This window comes from Leucopleurus acutus, assembly GCF_964270905.1.
Source record: "Leucopleurus acutus genome assembly, chromosome: 14".
NCBI lineage: Eukaryota > Metazoa > Chordata > Mammalia > Artiodactyla > Delphinidae > Leucopleurus > Leucopleurus acutus.
Genome location: NC_139156.1, coordinates 18972059 through 18990750, shown reverse-complemented (window position 1 = coordinate 18990750; position 18692 = coordinate 18972059). Strand labels below are relative to the sequence as shown.

At 33.9% G+C, this 18692-nt stretch overlaps 1 protein-coding gene across 2 annotated transcripts in view; it reads left to right on the top strand.

Moving 5' to 3' along the window:
• SHOC2 (SHOC2 leucine rich repeat scaffold protein) overlaps positions 1-18692 on the top strand; it is a 113148-nt gene that overhangs the window by 63083 nt on the left and 31373 nt on the right. For both annotated transcript variants that reach the window (XM_082854669.1, XM_082854670.1), the window contains one exon: positions 3434-4364. In XM_082854669.1, coding sequence (XP_082710795.1) covers positions 3662-4364 — 703 coding nt within the window. In that variant the 5' untranslated portion in view covers positions 3434-3661. The remainder of the gene's footprint in view (positions 1-3433; positions 4365-18692) is intronic.

The following is an 18692-nucleotide window of genomic DNA, read 5'->3' as shown; positions in this document are numbered from 1 at the left end:
TTTCTCTAATGATTAATGAAGTTGAGCATTCTTTCATGTGTTTGTTGGCAGTCTGTATATCTTCTTTGGAGAAATGTCTATTTAGGTCTTCTGCCCATTTTTGGATTGGGTTGTTTGTTTTTTTGTTATTGAGCTGCTTATAAATTTTGGAGATTAATTCATTGTCAGTTGCCTCATTTGCAAATATTTTCTCCCATTCTGAGGGTTGTCTTTTGGTCTTGTTTATGGTTTCCTTTGCTGTGCAAAAGCTTTGAAGTTTCATTAGGTCCCATTTGTTTATTTTTCTTTTTATTTCCATTTCTCTGGGAGGTGGGTCAGAAAGGATCTTGCTGTGATTTGTGTCGTAGAGTGTTCTGCCTATGTTTTCCTCTAAGAGTTTGATAGTTTCTGACCTTACATTTAGATCTTTAATCCATTTTGATATTATTTTGGTGTTAGGGAGTGATCTAATCTCATACTTTTACATGTAGCTGTCCAGTTTTCCCAGGACCACTTATTGAAGAGGCAGTCCTTTCTCCACTGTACATTCCTGTCTCCTTTATCAAAGATAAGGTGACCATATGTACATGGGTTTATCTCTGGGCTTTCTATCCTGTTCCATTGATCTATCTTTCTGTTTTTGTGCCAGTACCATACTGTCTTCATTACTGTAGCTTTGTAGTATAGTCTGAAGTCAGGGAGCCTGATTCCTCCAGCTCCGTTTTTCGTTCTCAAGATTGCTTTGGCTATTCGGGGTCTTTTGTGTTTGCATACAAATTGTGAAATTTTTTGTTCTACTTCTGTGAAAAATGCCAGTGGTAGTTTGATAGGGATTGCATTGAATCTGTAGATTGCTTTGGGTAGTAGAGTCATTTTCACAAGGTTGATTCTTCCAATCCAAGAACACAGTATATCTCTTCATTTATTTGTATCATCTTTAATTTCTTTCATCAGTGTCTTATAATGTTCTGCATACAGGTCTTTTGTCTCCTTAGGTAGGTTTATTGTTAGATATTTTATTCTTTTTGTTGCAGTGGTAAATGGGAGTGTTTTCTTGATTTCACTTTCAGATTTTTCATCATTAGTATATAGGAATGCCAGAGATTTCTGTGCATTAATTTTGTATCCTGCTACTTTACCAACTTCATTGATTAACTCTAGTAGTTTTCTGGTAGCATCTTTAGGATTCTCTATATATAGTATCATGTCATCTGCAAACAGTGACAGCTTTAGTTCTTCTTTTCTGATTTGAATTCCTTTTATTTCCTTTTCTTCTCTGATTGCTGTGGCTAAAACTTCCAAAACTATGTTGAATAAGAGTGGTGAGAGTGGGCAGCCTTGTCTTGTTCCTGATCTTAGTGGAAATGCTTTCAGTCTTTCACCATTGAGGACGATGTTGGCTGTGGGTTTGTCATATATGGCCTTTATTTTGTTGAGGAAAGTTCCCTCTATGCCTACTTTCTGCAGGGTTTTTATCATAAATGGGTGTTGAATTTTGTCGAAAGCTTTCTCTGCATCTACTGAGATGATCATATGGTCTTTCTCCTTCAATTTGTTAATATGGTTTATCACATTAATTGTTTTGCGTATATTGAAGAATCCTTGCATTCCTGGAATAAACCTCACTTGATCATGGTGTATGATCCTTTTAATGTGCTTTTTAGGGGTATTCTGGTCTGCCCTGTTTGTATGCCACCCCAAGACCAATCTGAAAAATAGGTGATATTCCACACTACAGTTCAGTTCTCAAAGCATTTGTTGTTTTCATTCTGGTTGGTTTCTTGCTGAGCTTCTAAGGAGTGTGCTTGGGAATACACAGATTGAAAGAATCCCTTTCTCCAGCTCCCTCCTCTCCATAATTTTCTCCTTCCACCTCTAGTTGTGAAGGAGTGGTGTGCTGTCTCTTTGCTAACATTTGCTTAGTGCACGGCAGGGGATGATCCACAGGATTCTTCCTCATAGTACAGCTTTTGCACCAGTGGAGAGGGAGAGGGCTACCACTTCTTGGCTGACATTTACTAAGTACAGGGTGGGGATGGTCAACAGGGCTCTCCTCCATAGTTTCCATGGCTGCAGTACTGATGCCAAGGGGGATGTGTACTGCTTCTCTTCAAGTTAGTGCAGAGCTGGGTGGTTGGCAGAGTTTTACTCTACAGTCTTTGTGGCCTCAGTGCCAGTTGGGAGGGGTGGGACATGACTTCTTCTGTGGTGTTCAAGTGGAATAAGGAGGGGTATAGTCAAAAGGGTTCCATCCTGCAGTGCTATTCTCTTCATAGTCCTTTGACTAGAGACAGCAGACTTTCCTTGGACCTTGTTTTAGTCCATGCTTATTGGTGTTTTGGGTTTATGGGCTTCTCTACTGCCCAGGCCAGGATATATAGGAAATAAAAACAAAGCAAAACAAAAAACCCCTAGAGTACTAACCACCAGGTCATCTGCAAACCAAGGTTCCTAACCAGTCTGCCTTCTTTTCTCTACCTTTCAGAATATTCTGCTAGTTGCTTCATGTATTTTGTCAGGGTTTTAAGTTGTAATTAATGTGAGGAACAAGGTAGAGTGGGCTTATTCCATCTTGTATGGAACCAGAAGTCTTGTTTATTGTAATTCAAGATTCAATATTGTAAAGCTTTCACATCGGCATTTAAGGTAAGACTAAGGAATATATTTAGTATATATGGTCTATTGATGTGGTTTTTTAAGTAAATAATTATTAAATGTGATAATCATCATTATAATCTTATACCAAGAATAGATCTTATTAGGTTAGTGCTGTCTCACTTCCATCTCCCCTCATCTTTTCAATCTTTGTGGATCATTTTGGGTCAGTCATGTTACCAGTGAACCTTTTCTACTTCTAAGAACCTTTAATCCTTCTCACTATCAACTAAAAAAGCTACCTTTGCAGTTCCTAGAATCTGGTAATTAGCTGCAGATAGAGCAGTTTTACCGTAGTGATTAAGAATATAGGCAGTGTACCACCTACATTGGAATCTTAGCTCTGCCACTTTTCCAGGATCACAAAGCTAATTACTAAAAATATTTCTGTGCCTCAGTCGTCTCTGTGTGTAAAATAGAGATAAGAATTTATCTCATAGAGCAGTTATAATGTTTGTAAATTCCATACAATAGTGCTTGTACATAGAAAGCGCTCAGACATTAGTTGCTGTTGTGATTTCTCCCACTTTTCAGCTCTTAAAAACATTTGCAGTTTGGTGACTTGCATACCTATCTTACCTCTTCCTGTTAGATTGTAAATTCCTTAGAGAGCCCGCCTTGTTAATTTTTATAATTTTTCAATGGATTTTGCAAAGTAGAAGGTGTTCAATAAATATTTACTGTATCAAATCTTAGGAAAATAGCAAAATTTTCAGTAAGATTGTTTTTCAGAGCCCATTTACTTAATATAAATTTATAACCTAAAGTAATATAATACTCTCTCTGTATTATATTTCAGGAATTCTAATGAATCATTGATTGACCAGCACCATTTTACCAGTTGGAATGAGTTATCAGAAATGGGCATAGTGCTTTTAGATCCAACACGTAACAGATGGCGATTACTTCTTGAAGCCAACACCTTTTTTGATTGTGTAGGATTTTTGTCTCTTCATCTTTGAATTCCAGTTTCTGCTGTTGGCAAATAAAAGGAGTTCATGTAGTTTTTGCCCAAGCTTGAGTCACCATGAGTAGTAGTTTAGGAAAAGAAAAAGACTCTAAAGAGAAAGATCCCAAAGCACCATCAGCCAAGGAAAGAGAAAAGGAGGCAAAAGCCTCTGGAGGTTTTGGGAAAGAGAGCAAAGAAAAAGAACCTAAGACCAAAGGGAAAGATGCCAAAGATGGAAAGAAGGACTCCAGTGCTGCCCAACCAGGGGTGGCTTTTTCAGTTGATAATACGATCAAACGGCCAAATCCAGCACCTGGGACTAGAAAGAAATCTAGCAATGCAGAGGTGATTAAAGAGCTCAACAAATGCCGGGAAGAGAACTCAATGCGTTTGGACTTATCCAAGAGGTCTATACACATCTTGCCATCATCAATCAAAGAGTTGACTCAATTAACAGAACTTTATTTATATAGCAACAAATTACAGTCCCTCCCAGCAGAAGTGGGCTGTCTAGTAAATCTCATGACACTTGCTCTAAGTGAAAATTCACTTACCAGTTTGCCTGACTCTCTTGATAACTTGAAGAAGCTGCGGATGCTTGATTTACGGCATAATAAACTGAGAGAAATTCCTTCAGTGGTGTATAGGCTGGATTCTCTTACCACTCTTTACCTTCGCTTTAATCGAATAACTACTGTGGAAAAAGACATCAAAAACCTGTCAAAACTCAGCATGCTTAGCATTCGAGAGAACAAAATCAAACAACTACCTGCTGAAATTGGTAAGAGGCCTTGGGTTACTATTATTGTTTGTAGTATTTGTTATGCTCAATAATTTTGTCCAGTGCTTTTCCATATCAGAAAATATCTGATACTTGTCTAAAAAACAGCTGGTTTCTAAGTTTTGTCTTCTTTATGGTTTACTTTAATCAGTTTTAGCGGTATTAATAGTACATGGTTTGAGATTATTTTATAGACCTAGATAATTAGTTAGAATGTAGATGTAATTGGGCCTTTTTTACACAAATCTAATCTGCTTTCATTTTCATTGGAAAAAAGTAAATTTGAAGCAGAAAAAGAATTTTTACCTAATTTTTTAATTGTTACCACCTGTTTTTAAAGTATTTACAAGATATGATTATATAAGATGCTTTAAGCCTGCATTTTCTCATTCTCTGACACCTTCTTTTTTACCTAAAAAGTGTTTGTTTAAATTCATATTACTTTTCTACCTAATTTACCACAAAAGATTGGCATATCAGAGCCTTGTGAAGAAGCAGGGTTGTAAGAAAGTTGAAAAGAAAATTTCATTTTGAAAGTACTTACATGTTCATTAAAAACAATCTAAGGATACAGAAAAGTAGAAAAGTTAGCGATAGTTAATGCCAACACTGTTAGTATTTTGGTAGATTTCATTCTTGTTTTTATATGTAAAGCTAAATTGTACTGAAAAAAGGGGACTGTTTTTAAAAGAATAGATAGTAGAATAAAAAATAGGAAATACACATGTATAAACAAGTCAGTAAAAAGAAGTTAGTTGTTTTGATATTTTTAATTAAAAAAAAATTTCAGCAACTTTTGGAATGTAGTCAACCGTTGACTTACCGATTTTGAGAAATTGATAGACGGTATTATCTTTGTGGGCCCTTTTTATGAGAGTTTGAAAAATTGACATAAAAATTGATTATACAGCTTTTAAAGGGACGTTTCCCTTTTTTGTGTGAAACACAAATTTATTCTGAATAAAACAGGTTAAATATATTGGTTGAGCATTGGTCTTGTAGTGGGTGATGAAGGAAACTTTGTTTTTAGGCTGTGCAGCTATGTAGAGATATAATATTCTCTGGGTGTTTCAAAATTTTTATTTAGCTTTGAGAAAGATGCAGTTTAAATTTTAGGTATGGTGTTCTATTATATTTAGCTCTAACCAGACACTTAATTTAATTTTGGTTTAATTAAATGTATTTAGAAAATCCACAGTCATTTTTCTCAAGCAATGTACTTGTATTTATAAAGTGTGACACACTTATGAGATACTAAAATATCCCTAGGAATTCGAATGGATATGTTCCTTTCCATGTCTTCAGATAACAATGTGGTTGTTGAATGACATTTGATTTTTGTACCAGATTCAGTCAAAATTTGACCTGTTTGTATGACTCATTGTAGAATAGAATTATAAGCTGTTGGGGAAAGAAATGCTGAATTTTTATGTAGAAATATAAAATGTTATTTCCAGTCTTTGTACTTATTGTTGTTTTGTGCATGTGTTACACTCCATTCTAAAACGTTGGCTTTCATTCATATGAAAGTCTTTCTTTGAGGATTTTTTTTTTTCTTTAGAAGATGTTGTCAAATTACCTGGGAATTAAGAACATGCATTTCTTAAGCAAGAAACTATTTCATAGGACTTTAAATTTACTTCACTTTGTTCTTGAGCAGATGGTTACAACATTTTTACTAAAAAGTGAATTTATTTTTAAAAATTGGCAAATTATATTTAATTAAATGGTTGATTTTTGTGGCTGCCTAATCTTTGGAACTTTATTCCTAAATTTGTAATTTATAAAATAACCATTGATTTGTTTTTTAATGAGCACCCTCCCACCATTAGTGACATTGAAGTTTTGTGTTCTTGTAATTTCTGTATTTCTATAAAAATAGTAACTTCATAAATGTCATTTATTTTATTCCGAGCAGGGCATCAGATAGAAAGTAAACTGCTTTAAAAAATAAAACAATATTTCTTATAAGGAGTTAGAATTTATAAGGTTTAACTTACATGCATGGATTTGGGACAAACATTGCTGAAGTCTGCGTTATGTTTCCTTATAGGGAAAAAGAAAATAAAGATCTAGTAAAAATAACATAATTGTAATAATAAGAGTAGCTGTTGTTTGAGCACAGTATGTCATAGAACATACACTATTTTGTACATGTAAATTTACATCTAATATCTCATTAAATTCTTACAGTAATCCAATGAAATAGGTACTTCTCACCTCATTGTACTGAAAAAGGAACTGAAAATTTAGTGAGATTAGATAATTTACTAAAGATCATACAGTTAAGAAGATGGCATAGTCAGAGTTTGAATCTAGGTCTCACTGTACTGCTCCCACTAGTCTAGAAGAGTGGGTCTCATCCCATAGATTATGATTTACTGGTCTGGCAGGTCCAGGGGATCTGTACTTTTAATGAGTAAGTTGGGTTATTCCAAGTGTAGCTGCAGTTGAAAGCTATTACAGTAGATTTTTTTTTTTTGAGAGGGGACAGTGTTAACAGCTTAATTGAGATATAATTCACATACCATATGATTAATGCATTCGAAGTATACAATTCAGTGGGTTTTAGCATGTTCACAGACTTGTTCACTATCACAAACAATTATGGGAGATTTTCATCACCCCAGAAAGAAACTCTGTTCTGTTTGGCAGTTACCCCACCCCACCCATGTTTTCTCCCAACTCCTTAGCCCTAGGCAAACACTAATCTACTTTCTTTTTCTATAAATTTACCTATTCTGGACATTTCATATAAATGGAATCATAAAATATATAGTCTTTGGTGGCTAGCTTCTTTCACTTAGCATAATGTTTTCAAAATTCAGGTCATAGCATCTATCAGTACATCATTCCTTTTTATTGCTGAATGATATTCCACTGTATGATTATACCACATTTTGTTTATCCACTCATCAGTTGTTGAACATTTGGGTTGTTTTCACTTTCTGGCTATTATGAATAAAATTACTGTGAACATTTGTGTAAAAGTTTTTGTGTAGACATTTGTTTTCATTTCTCTTCGGTGTATACCTAGAAGTAGATTTACTGAGTCATATGGTAACTCTATGTTTAATCTTTCGAGGAAATACTGGACTATTTTCTTAAGTGGCTACACCATTTTACCTTCCCATTAGCAGTGTATGAGGGTTCCAATTCCTCTATATCGTCAACATTCTTGTGATTATCTGTCTTTTTTTATTATAGCCATTCCATGAGTGTGAAGTGGTATCTCATTATGTTTTTAATTTATAGTTTCCTGATTATTATTGATTTGTTTTTAACTCTTGAAGGCTATCTTTTATTATAAAGGAAAGAGAGAAATAGTTATTTTCTGTGATGCAGATCTTGCTTTACTGCTTTTTTAATTACACAAAAACCCCCAAAATCCTGAGCTCCTTTGAGAATGCTTACAAAATAAGACTCATGCACCCAGATCAAATAAAACGGAATTTGACATTTCTAAAAGTTATACGTCTTTAATGCAATTTGACTTACTGCTGAAACTCATAACAAGAGAATTTACAATTCAAAATATATGCTAATTATCATTTTGTTAAACTTTCATTTATACGTATTAGATCCACATTATTATAGATATATATATATTAGATTTATATTATGCATATTAAGTGCTTATTCTTCTCTGTTGTTTTTATGAGTATACCACTTTCAATCATGCCATCCAGTTTGTGTTCAGCAGTATATTTGAGGAATGTGAGAAATTAGAAGTTTGTGAAACATAGCCTAGTATTTAGTTTAAATAATGTATTTGGAATTTAGCAGCTGTGCTGTTGCCTTTATAGGGAAATTATGTTAAAATCTGAATACCTGTTTAAGCATTAATAGTATCTTTATTAATGCCATGTGATTTGATACTAATGATGCATATTCACGTGGGTGAATACTGGCAGAAAGCAGTAAAAGGATACTGAAAGACATACGAAGAGCCAGACATAATACATTAGAGAGCAGCCAAGAAAACTCTTCACTTGGTAATATTGACTTACTTTTTTCCTTTTGTATGGTAAGTCATGGACAAATAAAGTAAATGTCCTATCTTTTTGTGTTAAATAAGATAGATGGAAACCTTAGTCATTGCTTTTTTAGATTAGTGTTTCATTCTTCCTGCCCATACCTCCTTTCACCATTTTTAATCTTGAAAGAGACTCTTCACTGAACACCAAGGCACTCAAGAAATCATGTTTTCAGAGGGAAAACAGTGAATAACCACTCCCTTACCCCATCCTTCCCTGCACCGCCCGCCCACCCCCCCCACCCCCCACCCCCCACCCCCCCCCGCAATTGGCCTGGTTCCTTTGAGTTTCATGTTAGAGATGTGCTTTTGTAAATTTTTTTGGGTGGGCCTGAATAGATTAGAGTGAGGGTCATCAGGTTGTCAGTTTGAATAATTAATCACTTTACTTAAGGAAACTCTGATTAGTGAAGTTTTAAATGATGTTATTTTTCTAGAAAGAAAATGATTACTCTTTGAAACCAGAAATAAACTCCATCTTTGTCTCTTACTAATATTCCTACAACTTTTCCTTCATTGAATTAAAGGCTGGTTTAAGATTGCTTCTCCTTAAAGTTTCCTCCTATTATTATTTATAAAAACTGCTAAGTTAGAGGGAATCTTAAAAAAATCTGTTTGTCCTATATATTGTATGTTCAATAAAATGCTACATCATTTATATTGTATACAATTTTGTGTAAATTTCTCTTAGGAGAATGATCTGCTATGTTATGTATGCTTTTTGAGAACCCAGATCATTTTTACTCATTAAAAAAAACCTCTCACAGCATTCAGATATATGAGAAATTAGAAACAGCAATTTTTTAACCCATATGACTCATTAACATTTATTGAAAACAATCAATTTTCTACTATATATACTATAGTACTGCAGTTATTTTTTATGTCAAGTAATATAAATATGTATGTATAATCAATATATATAAAAATACTAAGAACAGAATCAGCAATTTTTTTTAAGTTGAAGGACCTTAGAGATCTTATTTAATTCCCTATTATGTAATTTTCTATGAATTTTTGCAGGTAATAAACAGTGGGTTTTCAGTAAACGTGGCTTGAAGTGAATTTAGTGAAGCCAAATACTATTACCCAATTTTTAATATTAACCCAAATTGTAACCCTTAGTTCCTAAAATTCTTGAAGTTCTCCTAGGACTGCCAGAGGTGCTGCAATTGCTTTCATGGTCCAGGTAACATTATTTAATGATCTCATTTGAGTGTTTTGTACAAGTGCTAATGAGTAACTTAGTTTGGCAGGAAAACGAAATCAGGAAAGGGAGTTCATAGTTGTTAATAAATAACTTCTTTTCACTGGAAATCAGTAAGAAACCTTAGAGGCCTAGAAATGAACTGTTAACTTAGTTGATTGTTATCAAATTGTCAGGTGTTTCACTAAACAACAGAAACCTGGAAAAGTTACTCTTATTGCTAAAGGAGGATGTAAGAGAACAGAAAAAAACACTTCAACCATCTTAGAAGGATCTGATAGAACCAGAGGATACATTTGACTTCCCACACTGCTAAGGTGTAGGGAGGAGGGCAATCATTGTACTCTAATGATAGCATGCTATCCATTCAAAGAATATAGACACTGTTGTCCATGTTGCTTAGTTACAGAAGCACTTGCTCAGAAGAACTACTAAAGTTTTCTTTGCAATGAAAGGGAGAATTAAGCTTTCAAGACAAATTTATGCAAATATAATAGTGTGTATTCTGACCTAAGTCCCTAAATCTATTCAAGCTTGTGTAATAAGTATTTCCAGCCCTTGTTAATTATGTAGTTTTACAAATGTATTTTAGTAAGATTTGATGTGATTTTTATAGAGCTAAGCTCTGAATGTTTGAAAAGTAACCCTATAAGCTCAGGAACGATAGTTACTTTAAAAATGTAAGCGTCCTTATTAACGTGAGTCAAATGATAATATACGGAAGGCCACAACTTATGAAAGAAACCTAAATTATTTATTTACCAGTATTTGAGTGCCTGTTAATAGATATGTTTTAATAGGGCCTTTCTGTATTGTTGCTAGGTTTAATTTACTAAAATTTAAAGAGTTTTTGCATTTATATTCATCATGGATATTGATCTGTAATTTCTTTTTTTTCTTCTGTTTTTTTGTAATGGTTTTCTATCAGGGCAATGCCGGCTTCATATTGTGGAATGAGTTGGAAAGTGTTCCTCTTTTATGTTCTGGAAGAGTTTGTGAAGAATTAGTATTATGTCTTCAAATGTTTAGAAGAATTTATCAGTCTTGTAATCTGGGACTGGGGTTTTCTTGGTAGGAAGGTTTTAAATGACTAAGTTAATAGGAAGTTATTTGGGTTTTCTGTTTCTTCTCAGTTGAACTTTGATAGTTTGAATCTGTCAAAGCATTTGTCTATTTTATTTGATCTGTTGAATTTTTTGGCATAAAGTTCATAATGGTTCTTTATTCTTCTAAAGTTTGTAATATATATATTATCACATCCCTCTTTCATTCATTCCTGATATTGGCTTTATTGGTCCTTTCAAAAAAACTGCTTTTGGTTTTATTATTTTTTAACTTATCTTCCATTTTTTTTTGTTTTCTGCTCTTAATTATCTAGTTCCTTATTACTTTATGTTTAATATGTCCTTTGTCTTCTGTCTTAAGTTGTTAGATTGATTTTGTATCTTTCTTCTTTGCATTATGTAAGGGCATTGATAGCTATAAACCTCCAAGTACTATTTTAGCAGCAGCACATACATTTTGATATGTTCTGTTTTCATTATTATTTAGTTCAAAGTATTTTCTAAATATCTCTTGTTATTCTCTAATCCATGGATTATTTAACAGTGCATTGTTCAATTTCCAAGTATTTCAGAGATGTTTTCATATTTTTTTTTCCCTTTTTTAACTTTTTGGCTGCACCATGCGGCTTGTGGGATCCTAATTCCCTGACCAGGGATCGAACCTGAACCCTCAGCAATGAAGGTGTGGAGTCCTAACCACTGGGACTGCCAGGGAATTCCCTATTTTTTGTTACTGATTTATAAAATACAGTCTGTCTTGGTAAATGTTCTATATGCAGTTGAAAAGAAGGTGCATTTTGCTGTTATTTTTGGAGCAAGGTCAAATTGGTTGATGATGTTATTAATTTCTTGTATACCCTTATCGATTTTCTGTCTACTTTTTTCTTCAATTAGTAAGAAATGAGTGTTGAAATACCCAACTATAGTAGTAGATTTGTCTTTCTCCCACTAGTGCTATTATTTTTGCTTCTTACATTTTGAAACTCTGTTACTAGTTGTATATATACTTAGGATTTTTTTTTTTCTGATGCAGTTTATATCATTATGAACCATCTGTCTTTATGGTAATATTTCTGGTAGTATCTCTTTTTCTAAATTCTGATTTTATTTGATATAGCCATATCTTTTTCTATCTTTTTACTTTTTGTGTCTTTATATGTATTTAAAATTGTTTCTTGTAGACATCATATGGTTAGGTCTCTTGTTTTATCGTGACAGTTTGTCTTAATTGGAGGGTTTAGACCATTTACATTTAATATAGTTATCAATATGATTGGTTTAAATCTGTCAGCTGGCTGGCTATTTTCTATTTGTGCCATTTGTTACTTTTCCTTTTACCCTTCATGTCATGCCTTCTTTTGGATTTTTTTTATAGATTCCACTTATCTCAACTGCTGCATATTAGTTATACATCTCTGATACCTTTTTTAAGTGTCTGCTCTAATATTTACAGTGCATATCATAACAATACAGTCTACATTTATATAATATTATACCACTTTACATGTATCCTAAGAACCTTACAATAGAACACTTCTGTTTCTCCTGTTTTTTGTGCCATTATTGTCATACAATATATGACAATATACGTTATATATATTATGTTATTCATATATCATAAATCCCATAATAATATATTGCCATCGTTTTTACTTTAAACTTTATCTTTTTTTTTTTTTTTTTTTTTTGGTGGCACGCGGGCCTCTCACTGTTGTGGCCTCTCCCGTTGCGGAGCACAGGCTCCGGATGCACAGGCTCAGCGGCCATGGCTCACGGGCTCAGCTGCTCCGCGGCATGTCGGATCCTCCCGGACCGGGGCACAAACCCGCGTCCCCTGCATCGGCAGACGGACTCTCAACCACTGCGCCACCAGGGAAGCCCTAAACTTTATCTTTTTTAAGCTATCCATTTTGGACAAATTTTAGAGGTAAAGAAAAATTGCAAAACAAATACTGAGGGTTCCTTGGTGGTTCTTCCCCAAAACAATTATTACTATATTCTAATGATGATTTTTTAAAATTTCCCTTGTTCCTTTTGCATTTATTAATTGAAATTCTTCTATAAGGAAGAGCTGTCCTTCACATTATTCATCATATTGGTGTATATAGTTAGAGAATGTTCCTTCTCATTACTGCATAATATTTCATAGTGTGAATATACCATGATTTTATTTATTCATTCTATTGTTTTTGGTTGAACAATACCAAATGCTGGTGCAAACTCTCATTCATTACTGTGGGAATGCAAAGTGGTACAGACACTTTGGAAGACGAAGACAGTGGCAGTTTCTTCCAAAGCTAAACATAGTCTCACCATACAATCTATCAATCATGCTCCTGTTTACTCAGATGAGTTGAAAACTTATGTCTATGCAAAAAACTACACAAAATGTTTTTAGCTGTTCTATTCATAATTGTTAAAAATTGGAAGTAACCAAGATGTCCTTCAATAAATGAGTGAATAGTAAACTAGTACACCCATACAATGGAATATTTGTTCAGTGGTAAAAAAGAAATGAACTATCAAGCTACAAAAAGACATGGAGGAACCTTAAATGCATATTGCTAAATGAAAGAAGTCAATCTGGAAAAGCTGCATATTATATGATTCCAACTATACAACATTCTGGAAAAGGCAAAATAAAAGATCGATGGTTGCCAAGGGCCCCAGGAGAGAGATGGATCAATGAGTAGTGAAGCACAGGGGATTTTTAGAGCAGTGAAACTTCTGTATGATACTGTGATGATGGATACATGATATTATGCACTTATCAAAACCTGTAGAACTGGACAACACAAAGAGTGGGTGGTGATGTAAAATATGGACTTCTAGTTAATAATAATAATGTATAAATGTTGGTTCATCAACTGTAACAAATGCACCAAATGCAGGATGTTAATAATAGTGGAAACTGTGAGGAGGTGGGGTATGTGGGAACTCTGTACTTTATGTGCAGTTTTTCTGTAGACCTGAAACTGCTCTAAAAACAAACAAAAAAACTACTCTTACTACCCTCACCACTACCTCCTTAGTCAAAGCTGAAGTCCTTACCTTAGCCCACAAGACCCTGACTCCGGGCTGCTTCATCTCCTGTCACTTTCTTCCTTACTCATTCTTCCAGCCACACTGGCTTCCTGTTGTGTTTTGAACTACTCTCTTGCCCCAGAGTCTTTGTGTTTGCTGTTCACTCAGCTTCCCCCAGATATTTCCATTGTTTCTTTCTTCTCCCATTATTCAGGTGTATACTCAAATGCTGCTCCATCGGGGTTACTTTCCCCTTCTACTTACTATCAATATCTCTAATCTCCCCTTCCCCCATCACACTCTTTTATCCTGCTTTATTTTCTTTTATAGCTTTTATACGTCCTCACCTTGGTTATATATTATTTATTTTTTCCATATTAAAATATAAGTTCCATGAAGGCAGGAATTTTTTTTTGTTTTTTTTATTTGTTTGTTTGCGGTACGCGGGCCTCTCACTGTTGTGGCCTCTCCCGTTGCGGAGCACAGGCTCCGGACGCGCAGGCTCAGTGGCCATGGCTCACGGGCCCAGCCGCTCCGCGGCATGTGGGATCTTCCCGGACTGGGGCACGAACCCATGTCCTCTGCATCGGCAGGCGGACTCTCAACCACTGCACCACCAGGGAAGCCCAAAGGCAGGAATTTTACCTCTTTTTTCCCTATTGTATCTTCAGTCCCTAGAATAGTGCCTAGTACATGGTAGGTGCTTAATAAGTATTTGTAGAATGGATCAGTGAATGAAGTCCGTGTTCTCTCTGTAGGCAAATCTATGTAGGAAGTCAAACTTAAAAGATTGCTTACTAAATATGGAATATGAGTCATAAGGTGTATCGTATTAATGGCTCGTGTCATCAATATGATAACATGATGTGTTCATTTTCACTAAAAGATACATCTGCTCCACAGACAGGAAACTTCTATTTAAGAGTCAAAAAATGCTCTTCCATGTACAGTGTAGGAGAGACTGCTAGTATTTACCTCTTGAATCTCCCTTTTTTTTTTCTCTTTGGATTAAAAAATGTGTAAAAACAAGGAAAAATCACAAAATACAAATATATAAAGTAGAAAATAAAAACCACTCTTCAACCCAGCCAGAGACAAGTCACTGTTAAGGCCTTGATTATTGTCCTTTAGAACCATCTGAGATGAACTTATATTTTGTTAATAATATTTGGATCATATAGTAAAATAAATGTTTAAAGTACTAACTAACTGGACAGAGTATAGAAATAATAAATAGTGTGAAAGTAGTTTATGAACTCCTTAAATATTTAATATTCTGTCTTTTGTGATTTGTAGCACGAGCTCTTATCCTGGCACAGTATTGTCTAGTGCAGAATTTATCATATATTCAGAATTTTCAAATGTTTTTGATTATTTGAATATGAACAAGAAAAGCTTGGGCAGTTAGGAGTGTTGCTCTAAATAAGAGAGATCTTAAACTCCTTTTTTTTTCTCCTCACACTAAAAATGTTTTGTTAATTGCATTTAATAGGACATTTTGGATTAGTTCCAAAAATATTTTAGATTTTCCTGGAAACTATCTTTTATTAATTATAAACTTCCCTGAAATTTTTTAGATCTTTTTCATTAGACTGAAGAAAATTCAAAGTTCCTAAGAGAAAATGTTTTGCATGAGTCCTTTAAAATGTATACGTGGATTTTGGGGAAAATCTAAAGTTTCAAATTTAACTCAATAATATATATAATTTACTTGTGAGTTTATTGTATTTCATGGACTAAAATAAAATTTAAAAACATGTTACTTTTGTGTGCTGATGCTGTTAAAACCTTAAATCACATTTCCTGAGTTTTAAGCATTTTCAAAACTTTTCGTCATTACTAGATTGTGAGAAAGAAGTATTAGTGTTATTAGATGACACTCTTCTTAATGTATCGGTGTTAACATGATTTCCTGACTTTGCAGAGTGTTGTATTGCTGGAGGATAATTTTCGGGAGAGAATATATACTCAAAATAATTCAGTTATTATATGGTGACTTATATAAATCAAAAAAGGATTTAGGATTTAACTTAATTTGAGTCTAGATAATTATATTCCCTACTTTTTAAAAACACTTATTTTTTAGTTTAATATTAGATAGTCATATGTAAGTTCCTGTCCTAAGATATTGGTAATTCATCTGCTTCTGTGTTCAGAGGTGTCAAACTGGCATCCTGAACACTGAAAAAAGTCCACAGATACGTTCGATAACACAGTGTTTTGTTCTGTTTCAACCTAAAAATTAGTTGTTAGTATTTGAACATTAGAAGATTTTATATGAAAATATGAATTTCCAACTTCTTTTGACAAGCATGAGAATTGGACAATATTGAGCTTTCTCGTCCCAACATTGCTGTGATTCTCAACCAGGGGCAATTTTGGCAGTGTTACAAAAAAGGACATTTGTCAATGTCTAGAGATAGTTTTGATTGTCATGACTTGGTGGGGAGGTGCTATTGGCATCTTATGGGTAAAGGCCGGGGATGCTGCTTATGCACAGGACAGCCTCCTACAGCAAAGAATTATCTGGTCCAAAGTATTTCAGTATTGAAGTTGAGAAGTCCTGTAGTGTAGCAATAATTGACCTGAGTTGAATCATATCTGTTCCGAATAGGCTAAAGTTAGCCAGTCTCCTCCCAACTTGCTTTATTTACTTGCTGGGACTCTATACACTTTTGAATTTGTGCATATTCCTTTAAAGTAGTGGGATTTACTTTCATGGGAACTGAAACAACTTCAAGTATTATTAGAAAAGTTGTGGCAAATACAAAAAACATTTATTACTTCTGGCCTGAAGAGTATTAGAATCCAAGTTTTATTTTCCCCAGTTATCATCATTTATTCTTTCAGTTGAACATGGTTCTGTGTACTAAGCACTATACTAGATATGGAGGAGATGAGCAGCTGCTTACACTTTAAGGATTATTATGTCTTGGAGATATGTTCTGTTTACCATTATGTAATGCTTTCTATATCTCTGATAATTTTCCTTGCTTTGAAGTTGACTTTGTCTGAAATCTATGTAGCTACTTCAGCTTTCTTTTGATTAACATTAGCATTGTATTTCTTTCTCCATCCCTTTATTTTTAATCCACCTGTGTCTGTAAAGTAGGTTTTTCGAAGACAGTACTACTTAGTTGCGTCTCGTTTTTTAATCCACTTTGATAGTCTCTTTTATTTGGTTCATTCACATTCACATTTAAAGTGTTTATTGATTTAGTTGGCTTTTTTTAAATTAATTTTTATTGGAGTGTAGTGGCTTTATAGTATCAACTGTATTTGGAACTGTTTTCTATTAGTTGAACTTGTTTTTTTTTTTGTCTTTCACCATTTTTCTGCATTATCTGGGTTTAATTGAGCATTTTGTATTATTTCATTTTCTCTCTCCTTAACATATCATTTATACTTGTTTTAATTTTTTTTGTTTGTTTGTATGTATGTATGTGTGTGATTGCCCTGGAGTTTGCAGTATGGATTTACAGCTAACATAAGTCCACCTTCAAATAACACTGTACCATTCAGGGGTAGTGTGGGTACCTTATAACAGAATATTCCCAGTTCCTCCCTCCTGTCCCTTGTAACACTGCTGTCATTCATTTCATTTATCCTTAATCTATAATCACCTGCTATATTGTTGCTGTTAATACTTTGAACAAACTGTTATCTGTTAGATTAAGAATAAGAAAATAAAAGATTTTATTTTGTCTTTATTTATTACTTCTCTAAAGTTCTTCCTTTCTTTATGTAGATCTGAGCTTCTGACCTATATCATTTTCCTTCTTTCTGAAGAACTTATTTTAATATTTCTTGCAAGACAGGTCTGCTGGCAACAAATTCCCTCAATATCTGTTTGTCTGAGAAAGTCTTTATTTCTCCTTTACTTTGAAGGATAATTTCATTGGATATAGACTTTAGGTTGGTGATTTCTTTTTTTCTCTCAACACTTTAAATATTTCATTCCGTTCTCTTCTTGCTTGCATGGTTACTGAAGAGAAGTCCAATGTGTTCTTATCCTTATTCCTATATAGGTAAGGTGTTTTTTTCCCCCCCTCTATCTTCTTTCAGAAATTTCTCTTTGTCTTTGATTATCTGTATATGATTTTGAATATGATATGCCTAAGTGACAATAGGAGGGGACTTTTATCTTCACCCTGAGAACCTGGGGTGGGCCTCCTGGAGGTAAAGCACAAGGATTCCAATTTCTCCACATCCTTGCCAACATTTGTTTTGTTTGTTTGTTTTCTTTGTCTTTTTGTTGTTTTGATTGTAGCCATCTTCATGGGTATGAAGTGGTATCTCATCGTATTGATTTGCATTTTTTAATGATAAGTGATGTTGAGCATCTTTTCATGTGTTTATTGGCCATTTGCGTATCTTTGGAGAAATGTCTGTTCCAGTTCTTTGTCCGCTTTTAAATTGGGTGGTTAGTTTTTTTGTTGTTGAATTATGGGAGTTCTTTATACATTCTGGATAATTAATCCCTTAGCAGATATGTGATTTGTAAATATTTCCTCCTATTCTGTGGGTTGTCTTTTCATTCTTTTGATAGTGTCCTTTGATACATGTAAGTTTTAAATTTTGATGAAATCCAATTTACTTTCTCTTTTGTTGCTTATGTTTGTAATATGTGGCTTAATAATATGCCCTACACCCATTTTTCAGTTTTATGCACTTCATTTGCTTATCTTACTTTTTCAGTATTTCCAACCTCTGCCAAAAAAAAAAAGGAAAATCATGAGAGAGCCAATATAACTTTTATAAATAAGTTTTTGAAGACAGAAAAACACTAAGAATAATCTGAATTGCCAAATACAGTCCTTTCAACCAGAATGAGGAGAAAAATACCTTATTTTCTATCCTTTTGGAGTACTATTAAATTGAGAAGCAGTTTTGATTTATAAATCTCAGTTTACTTATTTATATAACATCAGAACATATGCTTATTTGAAAGCATACATATTTTGAGGTAAAGGTGACCCTCAAGTTAAACTCAAGAT